The following is a 26,603-nucleotide window of genomic DNA, read 5'->3' on the forward strand; positions in this document are numbered from 1 at the left end:
TCAGGTCTCAGAGCAACTGGGATAGTGGGAAGTGTCCCTGCCATGGCAGGGAGTGGAATGTGATGAGGTTTAAGGTCCCCTCCAACCCAAGCCATGATTCCATGACAATTCTCTGACCCTTTAAACACTTCCTCTTTGTGAAACAAGATGAATCTAGACTTCAGTTATAATGGAAATGACCCAAACTTTATTGAAGGTTTTGTCATTAGCAGAACTGTTAAGAAAGCAGAATATTTTACACCTCAAGAATCATTAAGATCTAATTCTCTTGAGAATACAGTACAAATAAAAGCTAATTAAAAAAAAGGGCCTCCTCCTCCCCCCATTCAAGATTTTATTATTTGTAAAATAATTGAAGTCAAGTTAAAAAAATGTTCTGATCTTCAACACTGGCAATTGGAAAGTGTCACTGATTCCAGAGATTTTTGCAATGCAGCACAATTTCACAGCTGTAAGGAAAAGATTTATGGCAGCTTGATAAAAGTAGGATTTCAAAGTGGTCAAAAGGCCTTAAAAATCTTATCTGCAGTTTAAAATTATGATTAAGAACTCCAAGTAAAAAAAGACAACCGAACAAACAAAAAACTCCACTTCAAATGCGTGTGAAATGCAGAAGTAATGCCCTGCAGGCTGCTCCAAAGTGTTCATTTGTCTTTTGCAGAGGCCTGGCAGCCAGCACAGCTCCTGGGATAGCACTGAAATACACATGGTCCAGCAGTGGGCACCATTCCAGTTGTGCAGGGACTCCTCAACTGATCACAGGCAGGTTTGAGAGAGAAATTCACATTGCACTCAATGGAGGATGCTTTAGTTGTTGGGACACTACACACAGAAATGCTTTTATTATTAAGAAAAAAAAAGCCCAGTTGTGCCCTTTCCATGTATTAAAGTGCATTAAGTGACCATTTTAAAGCAGGCCAGAAAGTCCCTTTGAAGTTGGTCCCTAAGCACTGCAGTAGCATTTGTAGTGGTACGGGTGGTGTGTTCCAGAGGCTCTGTCCCACACCAGCAGGGCAAGTACAGTGGAATTCCATAAACTGTTAGTGAAATAACTATTGAAGCTCAAAGGGAGAAGACAGAGAACAGCTCTGTTCTCGTGCTGGGGACAGACACTTCCTGCTGAAGCCATCCCACAGCCAGACACTTGCTCCATGCACCTAAAGAATTTGCAGGCTTCCAGAGTTTTCTAGCTGAGATAATTTGTAGGTAGATTCCCTTAATGCTGATGTGCAGTGCAGCATCACTTCATCCAGGAGAGCTGTTTGTTAAAGCTAAAAATACCCATTTCAAAAGGCCCAGCACCTTGCAGCAAGTTTTCTAGTAAAAGGCCAATTTACTCATCATCATCTTCATAGCAGCGATTCCTTTTGATCTGTTCTTCCACGGACAGATCTTCCATGTCTTCACCCTCCCAAAAACCAACGTCTTGGGATTTGCGATTCTGGTTTGGAGATGATTCCTTAGCGGTCACAGCATTGGCTAAGCTGGAATGTTTAGGAGAATTTGGTTCCAGGAGTTCTTCCTTTGGGATTTCCGGCTCCTCTGTAGCGTGTTCTTCCTCATCTGTGTCTGCATTCATCTGGCCATTCTCTACAACGTTATGCTCTGCTGTTTTGATACCACACAATTCCTGTTCTTCCTCCACATTTTTCTCCCCAGCGTTCAGGATGTTCCTATGCTCAACCTTCTTTTCCTTTTGCTTTTTCTCCATGACAACCTCTCTCTCCAGTTCCTCACTTCTTCTCAATGTGTCTCTCTCTTCCTTGGAAGGAGATGGTGAATTCTCTGTTTTATGGCCTTTAACAGATATTGTTCTAAATGAGGCTGCCACTGTGAAGGGGCGACTTCGCTCCTTCAGCGAGGAGGATCTTCTTAACTTCTTGAGATCCAGATCCACATCCTCCTGCACCTCAGGCTTGGAAATCTCTTCTTCTGGAGGCCACTTGGGTTTGAGTACTTTGATGCCCTCATCTAAGGCACTTCCTTGGATACTTTGGTCAGATGGAGGTGGCCAGGCAATCCTGAGCTTTTTTGTTTCTGCTGGTCTTTCTTCCCTTTCAGGCACAGCTGAAGCTTTTGCTTCCATACTTGCTGCCAGGACTCCCACTTTTGCAATCGGAGCATCCTCTACTCCCGGGCTCTGTGGAGTTTCTGGTGAATTCACACCTGGGACGGTTTTCTCCGGGGATTCTTCACATTCAGTTTTACCTGCCCACAACTCCTTATGCTGCTTGTGCCCAAAGCCCTCATCATAGTTGCCTTTGGACTTGAAGAGCTGATTGAAGTGAGGCTTGCAGTAGATGTTGCCACGCAGAGACGCGTACGTCCCGAGGCTGTTCAGGAAACACAGATCAAACATCAGAGCTCAGGGCCACCAACACCATCACCTGCTCCAGTTGTCTTACAGAAAATACTCAATTTCAGTCTTCCACATATTCAGAAAAAAGCTTACAGCCCTCAGGGTTTGCAAGGCTCTTTCTAGGAATTCTTTACAAAGCTGGACATTCTATTTTTCCCCATGTAAAATTACATTAAGAATTTAAAAACGGCATCAAGTGCACCAGGCAGAAGTAGGCCTGTGTTACCTCTCCTACACAAATCACTGGATTATGGTGATTTCCAGCTCAGCTAGGCCTGACTTCCCTCAGCTGGGACAGGAAAATTCACTTCCCAAAGGGCAGCCAGGGGAGCAGTGCACGTACCTGAGTTTGCTGTTGCAATAGGAGCAGCGGAAGCAGCTGATGTGAAACACCTGCTGGTTGGCAAAGAGCCTTTCCATGGGGTACACGGTCTTCTGACACCCAACACAGGTTTCCTTCATTGGCAACTGGAATTTCTGCAGGGGGAAGAGAAAGTTTGTTAACTGGGAAATACATCAGCTGCTGGGGACTTGGCGTGGGTTCATGCACAGCTTCCTGAACTCTCAAGAACTGCAGAGAGTTCACTTTCTCTAATTATGGTGCAGCAAGAACTGCAGAGAGTTCATTTTCTCTAATTATGGTGCAGTGGGGTCTGGTGGACAGTAAGAAGCTCTGACAGCCCCACAGAATTGCTGTGGCTTGACAGGAGCCAAGATTTCACCCCAGTGAATCCCAAATGAAGCATCCCACATGCTGAGCAATGGTTGGGAAAGAGCAATGAGAGCACTAAAACTGTCCCCCAAAGCTGTCTCATCCTTTCCTGCAACCTGTTTTTATTGGTAGGAGAATGATGAAGCATTCCAGTTGATTGCAATCAGTGTGAGACTTACCAAAATAATAAAAATAGTGCAGAAAAATAGAATCATGACATGGTTTTGGTTGGAAAGGACCTTGAAAATCATCTAGTTCCAATCCCCTGCCACAGTCAGGGACACTGTCCACCAGAAGACTTGAAATAGCCTCAAAAGGTCCAGGGTGGGAGAGGAAAGGAGTGAAACAGGCTGCCCAATGGTTTGAAACGTTCCATTTTTGTTAAATCTTTTCTCTCAAAGAGGAGGAAATAGCCTCAGCACCAATACAACAGCAGGAAACACTCCTGGCTTCACTTGTAAACAATTCCAGCTCAGCTTTCAGGACTCACAGCCCCCCAAACTTGCTCAAGATTCAAAGTGAGCCAAGCTTTGAGGTTAAACAGCTAAAATTCCTATGTGCTTATTGAATTTCCTGAGGGTTTAGTGCAAGGATAAACTTGAGCACTGAGGAGTTGGGTGTCACTGCTGTGCAGCAATGACCACAGGTTTGTTTCTAGACAGCATCGAGAAGCAAGAACATTGTCCATGAGAAAAGGTCAGTGGATGCCATTTACTTCTTGAAATTATTAACACTGGCCAATGGGGACAACATTTTACAGGATAAATTAAATAATACAACATTGGCATTTTGAGGCTGCATGTTGATTTAAAATGATTTAGCAGCCCAGCCTCCACTCCAGGGTGTGCTCAGACATAATTTGTAAGTGTGGCTTTTCCTTGGCAAAGAATTACCTGCTACAAATTTACAAAAAGCTTTATGGAAAAATCTGATGGCTAAAGAAAAAGCAGGAAGGGCACAGGAAGACATAATCACAGAAATTTATTTATAACAGTCTAGAAACAATGGTTAGGAATGAAAGTTCCAGCATGTAAGGGCAGATTGCTGAAGATGGAGCCAGCTCAAGTCACTTTGTCACAACCATAAAGTTTGCTGCCAATTTAATTCCAGTTTAATATGTATTTCAGGGTTTCCAGGCATTGCTTGAAGTTACAGTAAAGTTCTGTGACAATAGCTTCACTAACAAAATGCAGAATTCCTTTTGAAAAAAAGAATCCACACTTTCTAGGTGCTGCCAAAACTCTGCAGCTTGAGTCACTAAACGAAACCTCAAAAAAAAAAAAAAAAGATTTACAGATGCAAACAAAAATCTAATCACCCCTGCTTGCCATATGGAGCAAGGCAGCAAAAATTCTCTTGCCCATCGAAAAGTTTTCTCCCTGAAAGCTCAGTTTGGTACAACAGTGACACTTTGGTGACACAACAGTGCTGGCACGTGCTTCTGCAATCACATCCCCATCCAAGGAGAGGGACTTACTTGCATACAATGAGCCCTATGTCTGTGGAGAGGCGTTTTAGGCTGTGAAGAGACAAATTCCTTTCCAGGACACTACAAATAGGAGCTACAGGAGGAAGATGAGGCCCAATAATTATAAAAAGAACTTGAGAGAAAGCGGAGAGTTGAGCTCACATTAGGAGAGAAGCAGAAGGCAGGAGGAGAGGTTAGGAACCAAGAACAGGAGACAGAAGCTGGAAGAGACAAATAGGAACCTTGCATGAATAAACAGAAGCTTCTGTCTCACACAGTGCAGCATCTAAAGCAGTGAAATGGTTTTGATAATATCAAGAGGAGCAGAGAGCACCAGGACATGCAGGTTTTTTGTCACAGCCTAGGATCACACAGCTCTCACTGGCAGTTGAATTTCCCATACTGGCATTTCTCCCTTGCACACTGGGATCTCCCCCGTGTCTGAGCCCAGGGCTGTTCCTCCCAAAGATGGGGAACACAACAAAAGCCCAGTTGTTTCCTTAGGAGTGAGCCAGGAAATGTGTGGCAGCCCAGGGAATCAGCATCCCAACCCCAGGCTGCACATGTGATGAGCAAGTACAGCCTGGCCAAAATGTCCAGTGCTGCCATTTGTCCCAAAGTTCTCCATCTGCTTTATGGCTCCCTAAAGAAACTGTAACATCAAAGACTCATTACTCAGAAAGCCAAACCTGATTTTTATAGTCAGGCATCACAGTGCCCTCACTATAAGGTTACTACCAGTTGCAGTTGCCTTGGGAACAGCTGGAAGAGGTGCCAAAAAAAGCCAAAAAAGCCAAGTCCCAGCTTGCTGAAGGCTCTGAAGATCAGTAGCAGGACCTCAGGGCCCATCTCCAGGAGCACAGAGAAGCCCTGAGCCCATCCCCTGCTCAAGCCCCTCTGAAGGGAAGCAGCCTCTCTGTCACAGGGGTGCAACAGAGACCAGCAGCTCCCACCCAGGCTCTGGAAAAAACTCAATTAAGTCAGGGTGGAAAAATGCCTCAAAGTGCCCTCACAGTCACACTCTGATGAGGATGGAGCAGGTATTGATGCAGTTACTGCCAGGCCTTTATGCTTCAGCACATTTTGGCTTTTCAGGGTTAAACAGTTGGTTTTAGCCTTCAGCAGAGACTGAAGAGCTGCGTTACCTTCACGGCTTTCGGTGGGGAGGCCTCTGTCTGCCCAGCTGCTTTAGCACCAAGGTTCTGCTGCTTTGAGCTGACAGATTTCTGAGCTTCTGCCTCCATCTCTGACTGTCCACCTGAGGGAGCAGGGGAGGGAGAAAAGGCAATTACAATGGCTTTAAACTGTGGGCAGCTTATGCTCACCACACTCCTCAGAATCTCAGTTAAATGGTGAAGGAGCTACACTTTAAAGTGTTCAATCAGTGCAAAAGGAGTTATAAATGCCTTAAAATTACAGCTGCAAATTAAATTCTAAACAGGAAATAAATTCTTATAAAGTCTGTGTTAGGCACAGGACAGATTTTTAGTACAAGACAGACTTTATTAATTAATAATTTGATAGGGCTCACCATGGCCATCCTCCAGCAGACCAGAGTGCAAAGACAAGCTGTTTTCACCTACAGAAACCTGCAAGAGAAAAAAATGAGACTATGAGAAGCTCTGACCTTCTGAGATCTGAACAGTCTTGGCTCCAGGAAGGCACCAGGCAGTTTGAGCAGGGAGACAGGGCTGAGTGGCTCAGGAAAGGAGTTTTGTTTGAGGCACAAAAGGGTCCAGCCGAGTGTCAAGAGATTCCTTCCTACAAGGCAGACACCCTCACAGGCTTCACACATACAAACATCAGATTTCTGTTTCCTTGGACACCTTTATTAACCCTCAGAAATCCTTGTTGATTTGCTGAGGTTCCTCCCAGGTTTTCTCACTTACAAATCCCTTGACCCCAAGCAGCACATCTCGTGGCTCCCTCCAACATTTGACCAGTCTCTGACATTCAAACATTCAGCAGAGACTGTGCACTTGGAAAAAAAAAAAAAAAACCAAAACAAAATAACCCCAAAAAACAAAGTCTGCTACAGATAAAGCTTTTGATGTATAACTCTTTATTAAACTTGGCACTATTGCTATTAAATCAAATAGCTTTAAGTAGCTACACTGAGGAACTAAAGTACTGTAACAAGATTAACTGCAAATCATCACTAATTCACCTTAATGATTGAAAAGTCCATTGCAAGCAACTGAAATTTGTAAATTAATGGGCAATGAGGAGGCAAGCTACATGAATTAACATCCTCTGGGCTGCTGAAACCAGAACCGGACCCCAGTGTCCTGGGCAGAGCACAAACATGTTCTGAGGCTGCTGCAGCCACACATGCCTGGCCACTGAATGTGCCACGGGTGCAGTGTGAAAAATGACAGAGTGAAGTGTCTTTTGTTTCCTTTTTGCCAGAGGATTCCCATTTCTGACACTAATGACCAGCAGTTTTAATTAGGCTCATTTCCAAGTTCACCACGTCCCTTCCAAAGGACAACCCTGGCTCCCAAACAATGCTCCATTCAGGTTCTCATTGCACCTGGACACCTCAACAAGGAACTCTGCAATTACAGCTGAACACAAGAAATTTTATTCAAATCTTGCATTCACAACAGGGAGATATTCTGACTTAACAGGTGCTCTTTTAATTAACTCACCTTGGAGCAGGAAGCAGCCTCGACCAGTCGGGCATGAGGCTGCTCAGCTGTCTCTGAGGAGCAGCTGAGAGCAAAGATTTGGCCCCTTGCCCAAGGAAGGCTGAAAAGCTCTAAAAGCCCTCCTGGCATTAAGCTGCCACGTGTTCAGCCTGGGTGGAATACACAGTACCCCAATTATTATTCAGCTACTTTTATCCCGTCTGCTGTCCCCAGCTCAGGGAACAAATGCTCGAGTCCAGTTTACAGAGTCTCAATTTATAGCTGGAGCTCAAAACCAGGAACAAGCCCAAAGTGCCATTCTCAGTTACCCTAAAATTTAGCCACTAAATACAGAAGAAACAGTGACAAACTCCTTTGACTCGGGTCATACAAAGCTGCTCATGTTTTTTGTTTTTTTTAATTGGTGTGGATTTTTTTGTTTTTAAAAAACCCACAATAACAAAAAACCTACTGAGACAGAAAAACTCTCCCAGAAAACTTATCTCTAGACAGTCTCTTCCACAGACATTTGTCTTTGTAATTCAGAGACAGTCTGAAAAGAACAATTTTAAAAAACCAGGAATTTTGCAGCATGTAACTAATCTGCATCAGCTGCTCATGTTCAGTTCCCAGATGGCATGTGGAACATGGAACCAGAGTATCAGCTGTGCTTCCACAGCCAGTTCCACTTAAAATGAAGCCCTTGATCTCCAGCAGCACAGACATCTTACCTTCTCCCCATCCTGCCAGGAACTGGAGTCCTCAACTGGTGCCATATTCTCCTTCTGCCCAGATTTGTAATTCTTGAGTTCACTCTCACTGGCTTGAATCTCACTCTATAGGACAAAGCACTGGAAAGGTGACAGGTTCTTTTCCCCTAAGAAAATATTTGCTTTCTATTTTTCTTGAAATGTTTTAAAAACTGTTTTTCTAGTATGTGGAGTAATAATTGAAGGAAGGGCCATAAGAATGTGCAGTCACTTGTTAAGTGACATATTCTAGTGAGGGAACATGATTGTGCTGTAGAATTTTATTGTGATCTAAGGTGGTACTGTAGAATTTTATTGTGATTAATGTGGTAATGCCACTGTTTTCCTGAGCAACCCTTTTCTTCCAAATTCCTGTTTAAGATCAACTCCTAAATATTCAATCCAAGCTCAATCTGCATCTTCATTTTTGCGAAAAGTTAACTTTTCACTTGGAATGACAATTATTTCCAGACAAGCACTGCCTAAAGTACAGTGTAATTGCTAAATATGACATTAAAGCAAATCCCACATTTGCTTCAATTCTAGTCAAAACCCTGACTCTGTTTTCCTGAGATTTTTGTTCTTGATAGACTGACTGAAGACTTTCACAGAAGGATCTTTCAGACTTTAAAACCAATAAAACCCTGTGAAACCTCGTGTTTCTTTCATTGCCACAGGACACAAGACCATTGGAAGCCTCATGATTTTCACAAGGCGTCTTCTCTGGAACATGAAAGAGGAAGAGCCAAATGCCAGCACCAGCATCTTCCTGCACTTGGAAACAAATCTCCACAAAACCAACCACATCCAAGAGGTTTGTACCAAATGTTGGAATTTTAAGGCTTGGATCTCTGGATCTGCTCTCCAGCACATTTCCATCCCCTTCCAACACACAGACCTGATTGTTCCTCTTCCCTACTCAAACCAAGAGTCCATCAGGTTTAATCCAGGCCTTATTACATCCCAATGCCCTAAAATAGTTGTTCCCAAGAGAAATTCTGGCTGTCCTTTGTAGCCCAGGTGTGAGAAGGGCAGCACAGGCACCACATTTCCATGGCAAAAATGCCCTGGTTGCTTTGCCAGCAGGGAAGGAGAAGGTCCCAAGGTCAGGGCTGCTGTTGGAACAGTGGCACTGCAAACACTGGCCTCAGGAACCCCTGTCTGCTCCACCTCACACTGCCCTCATCCACATGCCAGGTCAAAATGGGAAGGGATTGTGCCCAAATGGGGCATCCTGAGAGCATCAGGCTGGGCTGACACTAAGCCAAGAGCACTGGGGGGCTGCAAACAGGAGCCTCTGGAGAAATGGCAAATCTCAAATTTAGTTACTCAGCCACCACTCTTAGCCCCAAACTGGAAAAGGCAGCAGGAAACGAGACCAGGTCAGGCACAGGAGGCAGAAATGGGCAATTAGGTTAATCAGATTTGTTGCAGTGGCTGCAAGGACTTTCCATTCATGCAGGGAGGGTTTTACAGACCCTTCTCCCACAGCTGGGGAATCCGACCCATGTGCAGATGAAATTCAGGGATCTTTTGAGCTCAGAAGAAGCCCTTGGCTCTCCACAGAGACTCCTGGAAAGCAGGCTCTCATTTCCAGGGCAAGTTTCCCAACTTAAAAAGGCCTTTTCTCTTCAAATCTATTACTCTGGTTAATAAAAGTAATACTTGAGCAATATAAGTTCCCATCATTCAGCAAAAGTATCAGAAACTTCCAGCAAATGTACCTAAGCAGTTTTTAACAAAAGCTGAGATTCCTGAAACCTCCTCAGCTGTAACACTTCTTTAATTGTTCAGCTCCTGGTCAAATATTTGCAAGACAGGCAGAGGTTCATTCACTGCAAGAGTCTAATTGGATTCAGAGAGTGCTGAGAAATCCTGAAAGGAGGTGAAAAGCAAAAGTAAGGAAAATTGACTGGAGATCCAAGTTCTGAGCACTGTGTGACACACAAGTCACTTCACCTTGCTGTGCCTCAGTTTCCCACAGCTTAGAGCTGCTGGAATTGAGATTTCTTTTTTAAACAGAAACAACAAACCTGTAGAGAGCTACAGACACTCAGAAAGAAAAAGAATGTCAGCTATGCTTCAGAAGGACCTTGGTCAGAGTGCCAGCAATTAATTCCTTGGAAAACTTTCAACATTATTCCAGGAAGATGCAAATATACTTATTTCTTCTTGCAGTACATAAAGGCAACTCTTCATGGGCAGAGAGTTATTTCCCAAAGAGAATGGTATTACCCTCAAACAACCTGGTTTCCTTAAGATCTTTCCAGTCTCAGGCTGGGACAAAAATTCACTTCCACCCAAACCAAGACTTACCATGGGAATGATGCCTGAGGAAGTGCCCTGCTTGGACACAGCTGCCTGGTACTTGGCCAGCCTGTCCTTAATTGATGTCTCTGATAAACGGGGCATGTCCAGGTTCTTCCTGAGCTCTGCCTTGTCTGGGCTGAGTCCTGGACTGCTCTCTACAAGATACCCTAGTGGAAAAAAAAAAAAAAAAAACAAAAAACAAACGTGAGTAACAGATAACTCTCAGAACACTCACCAAGATCCTTTTTGGGGAGAATAAACACATTGCCTTTCCCTCCAAGATCATGCCAGCGAGGACACAATGTGCATCACTAAGTAGGGAGACCCAAGAGAACAGCTCCAGCTGTGCCAGCCATTGGTGGAAACCCCAAAAGATTGCAAATGTTTGATAGAAAAAGGTCTTCAAAGAGATAAAAATACATAGTTTTGTTTAAGTCACAGCTCACAGTAGCTCCCTGTGTCTGGCCAGGACAGGAGGGATGAGGATTGAAGCAAGGAGGCAGAAGGAACATTGTCTGTTCACTGCTTCCTAAATTCCCTTGACTATTAAAACTAATTCCCGAATTGAGACAGGAAAGAATGGGCTGTATTCCTTAACTTGGTTATTCCCTGTGCCTTGGTTTCCCATGCTGAAGAGTGGAATGGTTTAAAACTCCCAGCAAGGCTTTATTAATTAAACAGGATGCTGATGGACTTTCCTGCGGCTTTGGAAAGGCAAAAGTTATTTCACAGAATCCTTGAGCCTGGAAAAGCCCTGCATGACCAACAAGTCCAGCCCCTGACTGATCCCCACCTTGTCACCCAGACCAGAGCACTGAGCTGTTCCTTGGACACCTCCAGGGAAATTTCTCTTGTATAAAGCAGATTCATCTGTTAAACAAAACCCAAACCAAGCCACCCAGAGCCCAGCCCTGAAGTTTGCTGACCTGCTGTGCTGTGGCTCCTCTCCTGGGCGCTGTCCCAGTCCTCCAAGGAGAGGCTGTGCTCCGAAATCCTCCTGCCCACGGCCGCCCTCCGCGGCTCCCGGGGGCCCTGCTGGGGACAGAGCCTCCCGTCAGCTCCTGGCCACACAGGGATTGCTCTGGCTAATCCCCCGAGAGGCACAGGTGTCACTAGCAAATCTGCTTTATTGCAATAAACAAGTCTAGCAGGCAACATCTTATTTAACCACTATGAAGTTTGGTCACAGAGTACCTGACCCTCTGTCACCTGGGAAACGCTTTCTTGAAGAGGTCAGTCAATACCCTTTGGAAGTTCTCTTGGTTTAAAAAGAGCACAAAGATCAGATTTTTAGGTCGTTCCCACTACATATACGAAACTTCAGTCTAGATTTTTGCATTTCATGCAATTTCTGTTGAAGCCAATAGTCACAGTCATTGTACGAAGATTTAAAATCAGAAAAAGAATGCAAGGAACCACTTATCCAAAATCTACATTCATTTTCAGCCATGGAAAAAAGGAATCAATAGTATTGTAATGAAAGTTATCTAGAGTTATTTGTTTTGATTTTGTTAGTTTATACATTTGGTACCAAATAATTCCCTAATTAGATCTGATAAGGCTGAAGCTTAAGCATGAGTGTTAGAGATAAATATTCTCAGATCTCCAGGATAATCACTCTCTGCTGCAGAGCTGGACAGGGTGTCCTGGTACCACCACACAGATGCTCTGGCTGCCTCAATCAGATTTTATTCTTATTTGTTGAGACCACCTCCCCAGAATCTAAATCTCAACAAAAGATAGCACAAAAATAAATTTCCGCAGCTTTGATAAAAGTTGTTGAGCACAGAATTAAACTGGACTCCAGCAAGGTGGGATGCATTCTCAGCTGAAAGTCAGCCTATAAAATCCTAGAAGGTGCTGGACCTTTGTTCTCTCTCTAGGAAGAGTTAAATCACAGCTGGGAATTCAGATTGAGGCTAACGCAGAGAAAAAGGCAGGTTTGGCAAGATGCTCCAACCACACATTCTCCCTCAGTTCCAAAGACTTTCTTATTTGCTGGTCACCAAACTGAAGGAAATTCCAAAGTTTTATTTTTTGCAGAACTGCAGTGTAAGATAATCACTGTGAAAAATCAGGCTGTTCTCCATACAAACAGCAACTTCACCAGGAAAGGAAAACGCAGCTGGGAAACAACCTAATTTTCCATTAGCACGGGAAATAGTTTCTATTTCTGTGGTTTAAGACTTTGGTAACTTTTCTTACTGGAAAAGAGCTTTAGCTCTGACAAGTCTTGTGCTGACCAATAGGCCCAGGTCTGGGAGTGCTGCACACTTGTGAAGACTTGCAGGTCCCTCATTGAACAAAAAACTGTTCTTAGAGAATTATTCAGTCCATGTCTCCTTCAACATCACCCTGAGCCCACGAGTCTGGGGTTCTTGCAGCTCAGAAATTCGGGGTCCAAAGGGTCCATCAGGAAAAGTTCAAAGAGCAGAAGCAGCTGGAGAGCTCCAAGGCACCCCTGCAGAGCCCTGCCAGCTCCTGCCCTTTGCCACCTCACACCTGCAGGGGTTGCAACTTCACCTGAAGAGCTTTTCTGTGCAGAGCTTCAGAACACAGAGTGAAAATCCCAGTAACAACCAGAAGGCAAAAGCTTTAGAGGTCAGGGGTATTTCAGAAAACCTACAAATATTCAGTAGATCTACAAATATCCTACAAATACTTGTAGGTTTTATATCAGCTTTATCTTGGTGGGAAAAAAAAGGAAAAGAAATGTTTAACAGAGAAGATGAGGGACTTTCCACATTACAACTGATGGACTGAGCAACTGCAGGGAATCAGCAGGATCATGGAAGGTAACTCCTCTCCCATGGAGGAAGCCCCCTCAGGGATTTGTCACTCTGGGCCACAATTCCCAGGGCACAGCTGCTGCTGCTTTGGAAAGCAGACAAAATATTCCTCGTGTGTGGAAAGCCCCAGGTTCTGCAAGTGCAGAAGCACCGTGAGCACGGGTAAAGCTTCGCCTGGGGCACAGAGTTGGGCAAAAACCCAAATCAAGGTTACACCTATTTCATTACAAACCACCTGTGCCAGGTATGACCCTGCCATGAAGTCACCTACAGCCACAGCCAGGTTTTGCCTTAAAGGAAAAACACAAACCAGCCCGCAGACAACTTTTTCAGAAATGCTGCAGCTCTGATCCTCCTCCCCACTGGGTGTGCTTTCACTATCTCTTACAGGAAGATTCCTTTGAACATCAGGTCTTTTATCAGTTCCAGTCTTTGCTTAGTGCTGAACCAATCCAGGCTGCCAGTGCCTGCCCCTAATGGGATTAGAGCAGTTTGTTTCCATGAAAATGCAATAAAAGATCTGCCTCCTATCTATTGCAGAGCAAATAAATGAATAAATGACAAGATTTAACTTATAATCCTGAAGATGAGAGTAGGTTCGTTTAAAGGGGGAGATGGAATCAGGAAATCCAGGCTCTGACCTGGATCCCTGCCCAGCAACCGTGGAAGTTGATTTATCAGCACTGCCACGAACCTCCAGCCCTGGTGCTGCTTAGTTCACACACAGGTTTTGCCAGCAAAGCTCTGACAGCACCAACACATCAAACCTCCAGTAAAATCCAAGGAAAACTGCCATCTCTCAGCTGAATTTACAGTTGGACTCAATGACAGAAAGGAATTTTCCACCGAAATGGTTCCATGAAGCCTCGCTCAGGAAAAAGCACAGGAAATAGATGGGAGAGGCAATGGCAGAGCTGCAGTGCTGTCGTGGCTCTCACCTCACTGAGCCACATCTGGGTCACCGCTGCTCCCTTCTCTGCAGGGACCCACCCAATCCTCCCATTGCAGATCAATTCCCAGAACCAGGGATGGAATTCCAAACACGCTCCCTCTCCCCCACACATCCGAACTTCAGATCACTCCTCTTCCCTTCTACACAACAGATTAATTTGGAATAGGGATTTTGAACCAAACCCGACCAGTTTTGTGCCTCCTGGATGGTGTTTACTGGGTCTGGTTGGTTTTCCACAGTGTTTGAATTGCTAAACTTGACAAACTATCAGTTTCAGATTCACTCATCTCCAAAACAATTTATTCCCCAGGCTGAGATAAAGTTACTCGAAGCCCATCTGCAGAATTCCTGGGGAATTCTGAGTGATTAATCCTACAGCAAGAGTTCAGGGAAGGTCAGTCATGGGCAGCTCTCATATCATGACAAAGACTCCAAAAATTCAAGTTGTGAAATGACTTCACACAGACCCAAAATCCCCTTTAACAACGAGCTGCTCCTCTGAGCCCTAAATTGTTACACATTGAAACAACTTTTATCCAAAATGTGTTTGCTTTAGTCGATACTTCAAGAAAACCAGCCGCAGGAAAACAAAGCCAGGAGGAGAGGAAACTATGAGAAAACTGGAAAATCCACCAGCATCGAGGCCTCGGGACTGTGTTGCAAGTCCCCAGCATATGCAACTCATTTTGGAGTTAAGCAATTCCCCCCGGGACACGCCGGCTGCAGTCCACATGCGGGATCAGATTTCATGAGCAGTTGGAAGAAAAATGCGAGCCCTGAGCATTTGCAAGTCAAAACTAGCGAGGGCAGGAGCTGCTCTGGCCATCTCGGCTTCCTTTCCCCTCAGTGAGATTTCTTTTTTTTTTCGATAGGAAACATTTTGTAAGACACAAAGATGAGGGAAGAGCGAGGAAAGGATGAGGGTATTTCATGATATGCGTGTGTGAGAGTTTGTGCGACTCATACTGATACAGATACCAAAAACTCTCACTTCTTAGTGCTTCATCTCGACTGCAACAGCCCTGATTGCTGAGCTCACTTCAAACTTCCTTTCCATGTATTAAAAAACACATAAATACCTATACATGCATTTTATCCCATTCACATTTGCATACCTCATTGTACTCTTCACACGAGACACAAATAATCCCGATTTACTTTACAAAACGTAATAAATTCCATACTTTTCCCTTCTTCCACTGAACCCTATCAAAAGCAAATTCACTTTACTCCAACGGAGCAATCACGAGCTGCCACAACCCCGAGCGCCCCACACAAATTTGCGCGGCTCGAGTAAGTTACTAACACCACGATGTTCTGCTTTCACTAAAACAACCAACACAATATTTGCAGAGTCAATAGCCGGAGCCACTCCCTCCCGGGATTTTCCCGATGCCGCGGAGGCAGCAGCTTTAATTTCTCCGAGATTTGGAGGGGTTTTCTCCTTACCTTGGACTGAGGGGCTTCACCCTTCTCGAACATCATCTTCAGCTTGCTCAGGGGCACGTTGTACTTCTCGATCCTGCCCGGGGACTCCGACCTCTCGCTGGCCTCGGGCTTTTCCACGCCGCGGGGCTCTCCGCCGCAGTTTTCCATGCTGCCACCCTCCCGGCAGCGCCCGTGGGGCTCGGCGCTGTCACCCGCGGGTCCCTGCGGATGGCCAGGGGCAGCTCCAGCCCCCGCGGATGGCGAAGGGGTCCCGACCTTGTGTCTCACCTCAGCGCAGCCGCTCCGCACCGTTACCCCGGCGGCCGCGGGATTCTCCCACTTCTTCTTCAGCAGGCTGAGGTTCCCCCTGGTGAGGTGAGCGGGCAGATTTTCCGCGTTCTGCAAAGGACAAGGAGCTCGCTGCAGCTCTCCGCTTCCTTCCCATGCGGGAGGAAGCTCAGCAGCGATCCCCGCTCCCGGCCAGCTGTGAACGCTTCCAGCTGTGCCACATGGAGAAAGCATCCAGGACAGGGAAGGAAGGAGGGGGGAGAAGAGAAAAAGTCAGGAGTAAGGCAGGAAGTGAGCAAACAGGAATGGCCTTATAAGGCAAAAGGGAGTCCAACCCCAGCAGTTAAATGCCACACAAAAGACTCGAATCCACATATGAAGGAAACGGGACTCAAATCCACGCGAGGAGGGTCTCGAATCCCAGAACAAGGAAACTGCAGCACAGCGGCCATAGGAGATGGCTGGTGGGCCAAATGCTGCAGTGTCTTCAGCAGGCAGCAGCTATCAGGCCTTCCAAAAGCTACAGATTAGCTCTCAGAACCACAAAATCCTTGGAGTTCCCTGTTCCTGCAACGCTTCGGCTCCCAGAGACCTGCCCAGGATTTTACACCACACAGCCAAAGCTTAAGCCAAGCACCCACAACAAACATCCAGTTTAAAAATAACCAGTCACTTGCTAGAATTTTTGTTCTATTTCGCTCAACCCATTGAAAGCACTGCTGGGGAGAGCCACTGGCACTGCCTCACCCCCAAGGGAACACCCAAGGGAGCAGCATCACCTCCATCCAGCTGCTTCCCAGCCCATCCCTGCTCCGAGCAGTTCCCTCTCCCCCAGCAACAGCCCAGCCCATTCTGAGCCATTCCAAGCCAATACCTGCCACCATTGCATTTTTCCTGTCTCTGCCTTACAGAAACCACTCCAAACTCATTGCAAGTGGAGCAGGGCTGCAGGCTTACAGGAATTAACCAGCATTAGCTGCTATATTGGGATTTAAGTCTCTCACCCTATTACTCTTCTGGTCACATTTTGAACGCTGCTTTGCAAATTGACTTGAATCCACTTACATGACAAAAAAAAAATAAAAATCAGTGTGTTTGCTGACGGTATTGAAAAGAAAGTATTAAAATTGCAAGGGGAGTGTTGTAATGGAACAGAAATATTGACAATTTTGTGGCAGGTTTCTGTGGGAACACCTCCAGAATCCCAGCACGTTTCCTAACACAAGTCCCTCCTGCTTGAGACTTGCCTGTTCTCTGATCACAGGAAGATTGACAGACAAGGACAAGCAATAAAGAAAATTTAAGACTGAAAAGTAATTTTTAGAATGCTTATCTTATCCCACCTATGTTCCAAACAGCAGCTCCCCAGGCATTAGAGAAATCAAGGCTGCAACTTTCCTATAGACCCTGAAAATATTGGCAATGCTTTAAAATACAAATTACCCCGAGGACCAGGACAAAGCCCTGCAACCTTTGTCGGCCAAGGTTCCCTGACCCCTGAGTGCCATGGAGGTTACAGGAGAGGATGTGGGGCTGTAGCAGAGCCAAAAAGGTTGGTGCTGCCTCACCCAGGGGCATTTGCAGCCCTGGAAGATCCTACAACTCTCAAAGACACACGTTGGATTTCAGGGAGACTTGGAGGCTCCTTTTAAGCACTTTTAAATTTAGTTAAGAAAGGAAGAGGCACCACACAACTGCCTCCAGCTAAGAACAGGAGGTGGTTAACTCATTTTACCTTTGGCTTAGGACAGAATTGGTCATTCAACACAGCTTTGGGCAAGAAACTTCATTTCCTTTTCTCCACACTGGGAAAAAGCATGGAGCAAAAGCAAAGCCTATGTCTAAGCCAGCTTTTCTGTAAGATACACAGCAGCAATTTTGATATTCCAAAAATCAACTGTCACAGCAATATTTGTGCAGGTGATCCAACCTGACTGCAGGCTGTGCTTATTCCCAAGGAAACAAACACTTCTACAAAACACTTACACTTCTCTTCTTCTCAGCAGCGGCTTCTTCAGCAGCTTTCTGATACCTTTGAGAGAGTGAAAAACAAACAAAACCCAAGTTTTAACCAGAATACTGAATGCTCCTGAAGACAGCTGAGATTTTTCTTCCCCCACCCCCTGAACCAGCTAAAACTAGAGGCTGGACAAACAGCAGCAAATAACACAAAGCCAAGTGACAGACACATTTTCAGTCATCCAGTTTACAATAATAACACCCATTAATACTTTTCATTCCCTAAGCACTCCGATTCCCAAATAGAGACGGTTTACCTTGGAATAGCTGTATTGTTTCTGCCACCCAGCTGTCTGCTGTGCCCCCTTGCAGGAATAATTCAGCTCTTTATACAGCAGCTGCTGAACCAGAACAAATTCCAGCTTGGCACATGCCGAAAATCTCCCTAAGTGCCAGAGGATTTTACTCCGTGGGCTGGGAACTGCCCCCATTCAGCATTTGCCTCCCGGGCAGCTGAGCCATCCGAGCCCTCGGGAGATAAGCCACCCTGGATCATGAATCAAAGTCCTTTAAGGAGCTCCCAGCAATCTGCACTGCTCTGGGTGCGAGTCCCTCCACACTCCTCACTGGTTATCACAATGTGATTGCACTTGGCCTTTGAAATATGAAAATCAGTGAAAACGACAAATTTTGCCATTTTAAGGAGAGTTTTCTGCCTTTCTGAGAGAAGGAACCCAGCGTCTGCTTGGGCAAAGGGTGTTTCTGTTTCCCTTATCTGTGGAATTCTGCTTTTGGCACAGCAGTGAGCGTGTCACAGGCTGTTGCTCCTCTTTAATCTGTGCAAACACACTAACCCACATCTCTGCACTATAAAGGGTCCAGATTGGAACACAAAGTGATGCTGGAGGAAGAGGGATCAATGCTGCAAGAAGAAACAAAGAGGAACACCGAAGAAACTCAAGTAGCACCTGGAAAACAGAGGAGGACTGAGGAGTCCCAGCCCTCGCTCCGTGAGTCAGCCCAGTGTGGGGCACTTTTTGAATCTCTGCTGTTGCCTTTTGTGCCTCTCTGACCTGACAAAACTGATTATGTGGGATGGAGAAAAACGTTTTCACATACAAATATTTCATTAACAGCACTTAAATGTCACGCTCCTCCCTGTGGGCATCAGGGTGGCAAAGCCAGAGTGCAGGACTGTGTTTTTCCAAGGCACTGACCCCGCCTATGTAGAGGGACACTACTTGATTAAGGAATAGCAGTTTGGATTACTTCCAGTAAGCCTTTTTCAAGGGATTACCAACATTTAGCAAGATGACCAGGTTCTGTAATCAAGCTTCAGCAAGTGAATAAATTGCCTTAACAAGGCAAACAGCTTCTCCCTGGGCTAGAGATGCACAGAGGAACTCTGGAGCTGTGGGTGTATAATTATTCCTCTCCTACAGATCCCAAAAAGTTTGTCCCATTCAAGATCCAAATACTCCAAAATTTTGTTACACTATTAAAGCAAGAGCCTCAGTTCCCCAAATCCTATTGAAAACCCCAGCTAAAGCCTATATAATTCCTTAAGGAAATAAAAGCTTTTCCAGGGAATGCATTGCTTACTACCACTCAGCTTTTTCAGGGTATACAATATTTATGGTTTGAGTTTAGCCTTTTATCCATCTCTCACATAAAAGGGAAGCTTAACATTCATTTTCTACCTAAGTCAGGAGAGGTTTAAGCTGGATATCAGGAAAGGTTCTTCCCCCAGGGAGTGGTCCTGAAAAGGCTCCTCAGGGAATGGTCCCAGGGCTGCCAGAGCCCTGGGAGCATTTGGGAACACGCTGAGGCACAGGGTGGGATTGTTGGGGTGTCTGTGCAGCAGCTGTGAGAGCAGCAGTGCCTGCTCAAGGTGCCAGCTGTCACCTACACACAGCTGGTGCTCCCCAGCCCCACGACACTTACTTGGAGAACCTCTCCGCGAGGGCCGAGGACTTGCTCCTGTTGACCAGGGAAAGCTCTTTTGCAGTGATTTTCAAAGACTGGGAAGTCCATTGCCTTCTGTTGAAGGGGGAAGGCTCCATCTTATCTCCCCAAATCCCTGCTCAGGAGGAAGGAACAGTGTCAGCAATAGGAACTGTGAGCAGAAAAGAAGTCCCACCGGGTGATTTGCCCCCAGCATCCCAGTGCCACCAATCCTAACCCCTCAGGATCTCATCCATCAACTGGCTTTAAAAAGGCAGCAGATCACAGTTATCATTTCCTCTGCAGATGCCATTGAGATGGTGCCCTGATAAAGCCATAGGCACAATGGGGAGCTGGGGACACAGAGCTGTGAGCAGAGGCTGCCAGAGTGACAATCCTGTGTCACACTCACTCACGGGAGTGGGAAGCCCCCAATGCCCTCACTTGTTCCAGTTTCCAACCAAATGTGCTGGCATTTATGTAAGAGGGTTTGAGTTACGAAACGAAGAGGATGTAATTACTAGACAAACATTTTTCATTCACTCTTGTGCTCACTCTCAGCACAGCAGCGTTTCCTCTGTGAGCTCAAACAAGTCTGGTGTTCATGGAGGCAGCTGTGTCCCTCCTGTCACAGGAGTTACAATAATGTCAGTTAAATAGTATTAATTACCTAAAGAACAGCTCCAACCATTCCATCCTCCTGCAAATGGGAAGAGATTTTGCCCAGCTTTTCACCACAGAAGCCAACAAGACTATATCAGATTTATTTTTTACATCGTTTTCTTTCGTGGAAGAGGAAAGGAGGGGAGATTAATTTTAAGAGTTCTCTGATAAGACAAAAATAAAGCCTGCAGGGCAACGCCTTTCCTTTTTTCCTCTTTTATTTTATCCCTAGTCCCATGTCACACAATGCCTGTGGCAAGGGCGTGAACTGAGCCTGCTATGCCAGCTCCAGGCAGGCTGAGCTCTTCCTTGTATTTTCCATTAATTCCTTTAAAGGATTTGCACAGTCACAGAACTCTGGATCCAGTGTGAGCCCAGGTCTGGTCACACACAAACAGAAACGCCTTCAGACAAGGTGCAAACAGACAGTTAAAGGGAGGAAAGATGACATTTCTTACATCCTCACAGGTACACAATGCACCTGCTCAGAAATGACAGAGATGTGGGATTCTGCCACACAGAATTTGGGGGCACAGGCAGAGTCTGGCAGCTCCCAGTGCTGGAATGGGAGCAGAAAAGCCACTCCAGGGGAACACATCTCTGTCCTGGGAGATGCAGCCAGGAAGAATGGGCCTCTCTCTCACACTCCATAATTCCTCTGATGTCCTGGAGGGAGCAGCACGCCACGACAGGACAGGTTTTATCAGAACAGAGCTTTTGGTGCAGCTTTCAGACACGCAGGTTGAACTATCCGCTGCAAACAAGTGATGCTGGATTTGTGGGGATGTTGAAGCACACTGAGACCACTTATCCATGCTGTCTTTCCAGGTGCAGCTACCTGCAGCCTCAGCCCCTGAAAGGCACACAGAGCCCCTTCCAACCAGCAGGGGTTACTTTGTGAAATTCCTGCCTTTTGGAACACTTTCTGCATCACCAAATCCCCTGTAAGCCTCCATCCAGTGCCCTGCATTTGACAACAGCACAACTCACCATCCACAGAGACAAAGGATCTCATTTCCACCTTCTCCCTTTTTAAAAACCATATTGCATACACAAATAAACCCAGTATTTCTGTGATGCAGAGTGCAGCCCCCAGGAGCCTCAGGATATACACACACAGAGAGATCACAGACAGAATTTATTGCTGGAAAATCCCACGGAAAGGATTCCGTCCGTGCTAAAGACCAACGCTGAATGAGCCGTGCCTTGCCACAGTTTGAACTTTGTTTTATGACTAATCTTGAGCCAAAGGGAGCTCACCTGAGGCCCCGCTGCAGTTTAAATGGCCTTTCACAGAGCAGAGTCAGCTGTGCCCAGGAAACAGGAGCAGGGCATTCAGCAGAGCTCCCCTGGCACAAGGAACAGGTGCTCATTGACACACAGACAAACAGTTCAGTAAAACACCGAGAAACAAAACTGAATGGAATTGTTCAGAAAATAACCCTGGTTGGATGCCTGAGCATCCCCCTGCATCTCCAACCAGCCTTTTCAGAGCTGCATCTTCTGCCTGTTGAGGTCTTCTGTTTCCCTGCCATTCTCCATCAAAGCCATTGAGTTAATCTGGACTGTTTAGGCAAAAATCTCTTTATAAACTCAGTACCTGCTGCTGGAACATTCAGCTGGGAAGGGAAGCAGCCTATCTGGAATCTCAGTCACTAGAAATGACATGAAACAGAACTCTGACATTCCTTGAAACTTGTGCTCCCACATTTTTATGCCATTCCACATTCTTAGCACTTTCTCATTCATTTAGATTTTTGGCATGTTAAGTATCTCCGGGCTTTCTTTACTGCTCCTTCTGAATGGTTTATTCAGAGTAATTTCAGAAAACAAATATTAAGGTTTAAACAGGATTGTGAATGTTCTGCTTGCTGCAATGGAAGCAGGGTCTGTGGAAGGTGGCACAGAGCCCAGAGGAGATGGAGACAGGGGTGCCAGAGGTGTGCCAGATGTTGGGGAAGGGAAGGACTGCGACTGAGCCACAATCTAGCGCAGCACCTCAACTCCACCTCCAATAACTTTACTCACAAGATCAACAGCAGAATGTAAATCCCTCTATGTGGAAAGATCCTGAGAGGAAAACCAACACTCGCCCAAAGTGGAAGTGGCCGCAGGGACGGGCCGCCCGCGGGCACGAACCCGCCGAGAGCCGGAGGGCAGCGGAGGGCGCGGCCCCGCCAGCCCCCGGGCCGCTCTGCCGCTGCCCCCGCCGCTACGGCCGAGCCCCGGTGCCCCCCGGTACGAACCGAGCACGGCGAGGGATGACCGGAGCGGGGCCCGGACTCACCCGCAGCGCAGCCGAGCCCCGCGGTGGGTCCAGCCCCGGCTGGCTCCGCTGTCGGGAGGGAGATCCCGGGGCTCCTGCCCCCTCCCCGCGCTTTTATCCCGGCCGAACCGGGCGGGGAGAGCTCCCACCGCACCGATCCCGGCCCGGCCGGCGGCTCCCGGCACACCTGGCCCGGCAGATCTTCCGCACCTGTGCGTGGCCTCCCCGCCCCGCCCCACGTACCTGTCCCGCCGGAACTGGGCGATCCCGGCGCACCTGGAACAACGGCTCCCAACGCACCTGGCCCGGCCGAACCGGCGACTGCCCCTCCGCGCCCGCCGCGGCAACGGGCGGCGGCCCCGGCCCCGGCCCGCCCCGGCCACGCCCCCGGTCCCATTGGCTCCGGTCCGACCGCGCGGCCACGCCCCCCGGCCACGCCCCTGGTGTGGCTCTGTCCCCCCGGGTTTGGTTCTGTCCCCCGGGCTCGGTTCTGTCCCCCCGGTCTCGGTTCTGTTCCCATCCCTTGGTTCTGTCCCCCCCGGGCTCGGTTCTGTCTCCCCCGGGCTCGGTTCTGTTCCCATCCCTTGGTTCTGTCCCCCCCGGGTTCGGTTCTGTCTCCCCTGGGCTCGGTTCTGTCCCCACGGTCTCAGTTCTGTTCCCATCCCTTGGTTCTGTCCCCTGGGCTCTGTTCTGTCGCCCGGGCTCGGTTCTGTCCCCTCGGGCTCGGTTCTGTCCCCATCCCTTGGTTCTGTCACCCCTGGGCTCGGTTCTGTCCTCCCCAGGCTCAGTTCTGTTCCCCGGGCTCGGTTCTGTCCCCCTGGCCTGGCTCTGTCCCCCAGGCTCGGTTCTGTCTCCCGGGCTCGGTTCTGTCCCCTAGGCTCGGTTCTGTCGCCCGGGCTCGGTTCTGTCCCCCTGGCCTGGCTCTGTCCCCTCACCCAGCACTGTCCCGTCACCCAGCTCTGTCCCCTCAGCTGGCTCTGTCCATGTCCCCTGGCTCTGTCCCCTGGCTCTGTCCCCTCACCCGGCTCTGTCCCCTCAGCTGGCTCTGTCCATGTCCCCTGGCTCTGTCCATGTCCTCTGGCTCTGTCCCCTCACCCGGCTCTGTCCCCTCACCTGGCTCTGTCCATGTCCCCTGGCTCTGTCCATGTCCCCTGGTTCTGTCCATGTCCCCTGGTTCTGTCCCCTCACCCGGCTCTGTCCATATCCCCTGGCTCTGTCCATGTCCCCTGGTTCTGTCCCCTCACCCGGCTCTGTCCCCCTCCCCGAGGGGCTGTGCCGGGGGAAGCTGTGCCCGTGCCGGGGGTTTGGGTCTCTTCATTTATTTGCAAACAGGAGAAATTGGCTTCAGCAGCCAGATGGGACAGCCGGCATTCCTGAGATTTCCAACATCCCTGTGCTCCTTAGCAGGACCCCCGTGCTGCTCCTGGCCCGTCCTGCACTTCCTCGAGGGATTTGTCTGAACAATTCATTGTGTTTCTTTAGGAGTTTCTATTCCTTTCCTTGTTAATCTTCCTAATGTGTCAAGTACCAAATCCCCGAGTTAAAAAAAAAAAAAAATTATATGTATTTGGTGCTCCAGCTCCTTCCCCAGCTGCAGGTCTTGGATGTTGATGTTGTCCCAAATTCTGGGCTGTCCCAAATTCCTCTGGAGCTGCTTGCAGAGCAGTGGCCATTAGGACAGGAAGTGGCTAATTAAATTAATATGTTGGTGCTACTTATATGACAGTCTCAGCACTGGCATGTGAAATTTAGTCATTCCAGTAAAAAGTCTGAATTACAGCCCAGAAAATCCACATTGTTTGGATGCTGGTGGGATGAAGGCAGGTCCATCCAACCTGGCCTTGGAGCAACCTGGGCTAGTGGAAGGTGTCCCTGCCTCTGCAGGGCTGGAATGAGATGGGCTTTGAGGTCCTTTCCAGCCCAAAATATTCCAGGATTCCATGGATCAGCACACGGTTGGCCAGTACAGCACAGGAGCACTTCTGGACTGGCATCCCCACTTTTTCTGGTGACAGGAGCACCACGGGGCACCTCAAATGATACCTGATATCAATGCTGAGGCTCTTTTGGCAAACCATCCCTGCTTTTCCTGTGTGCAGCCTCATCTGGAATGCTGCAGTGATGTGCTTTGACTCAGGGTTTTATGGGAAACTTCAGTATTCCAAAATGAGAAATGGATATAGAGGGAGAATTTTTAGGTTACGTAGGATGGAGTAGTTCTTTGGAAATGTTGGGAATACAGGATGCACTGCAGCAGCACCTGGTAGTTTGACTATCCAAATATCAAGGATAAAAGAACGCATCTCACTGCTTGCATTACAGCAGCCCACAGACTGCTGATTGGAATCAGGGAGGAAGAATAACATGGATAAAAAACCAGACTGAGCACCAAAGACGGAGTAAAGCCTCAGCCTCTGTGCCCGTGCTGGCTCTGTGAGAGCTCCATGTGCCGGAGGGATCTGCTGTGGGATGGTGCCCAAATGAGGCCATGCCAGAACGTGAGGCACTCACAGAGCCACGCCATGGGCACGAGGAGGAAGAGAGCAGCACTCGGGAGGTGCTGCCTTGCCTTAATTAATTGTGTGAGAGGTTTCCGAGGTTTAATTTAGGGTGTTACAAACATCCTCCCGGCTCAGACCACGACATCTCCAGCACAGGGACCCACCTCGGGTGGCAGCGGGAGATTCTGTTTGGGCAGGTGTGTGATGAGCAGGGAATGTGGCACAGAATCCTGAATCTCCTGAGCTGGAAGGGACTCGGCAGCCTCGGCTGCAGAGAACTGGCAGTGGCAGTGCTGTGATCTCATTGCTGAGGGCTCTGAGCTCTGATCTCATTCCCCAGCTGCAGCTGAGGGCTCTGAGCTCAGCATTGAGCTAAAATGGGGTTTCTGGTGCTTTGGTGAGAGGTGGTGAATTGCAGGTTGATGGGTCAATGAGATAGGAACGATTCTCCTCTGGGAAACAGCCCCAGGTGTAATTATTAATCTGTTGGTAGTGCCTCTTGCTTTCCAGGGATATCTGCAGTCACTCTTGGAGCTGTAGAATGGAATCGCTCTGCTAGGTTTATACCAGAGGGGAGAATCCAAAGAAAGGTTTTCTGTCTTTACCTCTCCCTTTCTGATGTTTCACCCGGGTCTCACTCAGGGCATTGCAGCATTTCCCGAGGAGCCAGCACTGACTCTGAGTGTTGGGGCTCCTGAGCTTGCCATAGCCCAGGCCCAGCACCAGCAGACAGGGTGAGGCAGCAGCTGAAGAAACCCCCAGAAAAGCCTGGGACACCCTCATGACATTTTTTTTTTTTTGGTTTTGAGGTCCCCACCCAATCCGTAAACTCCAAGTGACCCCTCCCAACAGCACCACTGGTTTGTTTAATCAGTGATTAAAGTGGAATTTTATTTCCATTTCCAAACATACTCTGTCAGTCTATAAATTCCCTTTTTGCTTTGTGATAAAACCTAGGTAACAGAAAATCACCTCATGGAACTCCTGTGGCACAGCTTTGCTAAGGCAGGGCTGCACACCTGTGGTTGTGATGGCACAGCTGAGCTCTCCCCTTTCTGCCTGCAGGTAACTTTAGCCAGGAGCTGCTCACTGAGACTCTTTTATTCCTGGACAGTTGGAGCTGCTGCTTCTTCTTGGGTTACAGAATCCTTTCTTCCTCATCCTTGGGGACTGGGAGAGACATTGGATCCACCTGCTGAACACGACTGATTCCTTCCCCTCATGTCAGGTTATTGCAGAGGCCACGGACGAGCAGGATGGGTGGATGGATTCCCTGCAGGAATTGTGTTCCCTGTGGGACAGAGGCAGAACTGCTGAGTCCTTTCCTGGCAGCTCCTGGCTGTCCTTGGCATCCTGGCTGGAGGAGCAGGAAAATCTGAGTTCCTGGTCCTCAGCAAGGGAGCATCTCACAGCCATCTCTCACCCAGTGGTTTTGGAGCTCCCTAATTAGCCCTCAGACGTGACTCTGGCGGCGCTGGGAATTCAGGAAGCACCATTCCCACTTTACAAGGGTGAAGTGAGGAACAGGAATCCAAAACTGCTGTTGAGTAACTGAGCTGGGATTGACATCCCGGGACCTGCCCTG

At 47.6% G+C, this 26,603-nt stretch overlaps 1 protein-coding gene across 3 annotated transcripts; it reads right to left on the reverse strand.

Moving 5' to 3' along the window:
• Positions 1–164: 164 nt before the first annotated feature.
• Positions 165–22,874, reverse strand: LIMA1 (LIM domain and actin binding 1). Of its 3 annotated transcripts, none has more exons than XM_021545224.1 (11): positions 22,761–22,874; positions 19,589–19,724; positions 17,672–17,717; positions 15,419–15,796; positions 11,155–11,260; positions 10,235–10,395; positions 7,901–8,005; positions 6,071–6,128; positions 5,685–5,797; positions 2,703–2,836; positions 165–2,333 (listed from the first exon to the last, which is right to left on the reverse strand). In XM_021545224.1, the coding sequence occupies exons 2-11, from the start codon at positions 19,705–19,707 to the stop codon at positions 1,334–1,336; spliced, it is 2,220 nt and encodes a 739-aa protein (XP_021400899.1). In that variant the 5' UTR covers positions 19,708–19,724; positions 22,761–22,874; the 3' UTR covers positions 165–1,333. The 3 variants fall into 3 exon arrangements, with proteins under 3 accessions (XP_021400899.1, XP_021400898.1, XP_021400900.1); XM_021545223.1 differs by having other exon boundaries at positions 11,155–11,263; XM_021545225.1 differs by lacking the exon at positions 7,901–8,005 and having other exon boundaries at positions 11,155–11,263.
• Positions 22,875–26,603: the final 3,729 nt, after the last annotated feature.

The sequence above is a fragment of the Lonchura striata genome, chromosome 27, assembly GCF_046129695.1.
Source record: "Lonchura striata isolate bLonStr1 chromosome 27, bLonStr1.mat, whole genome shotgun sequence".
NCBI classification, from domain to species: domain Eukaryota; kingdom Metazoa; phylum Chordata; class Aves; order Passeriformes; family Estrildidae; genus Lonchura; species Lonchura striata.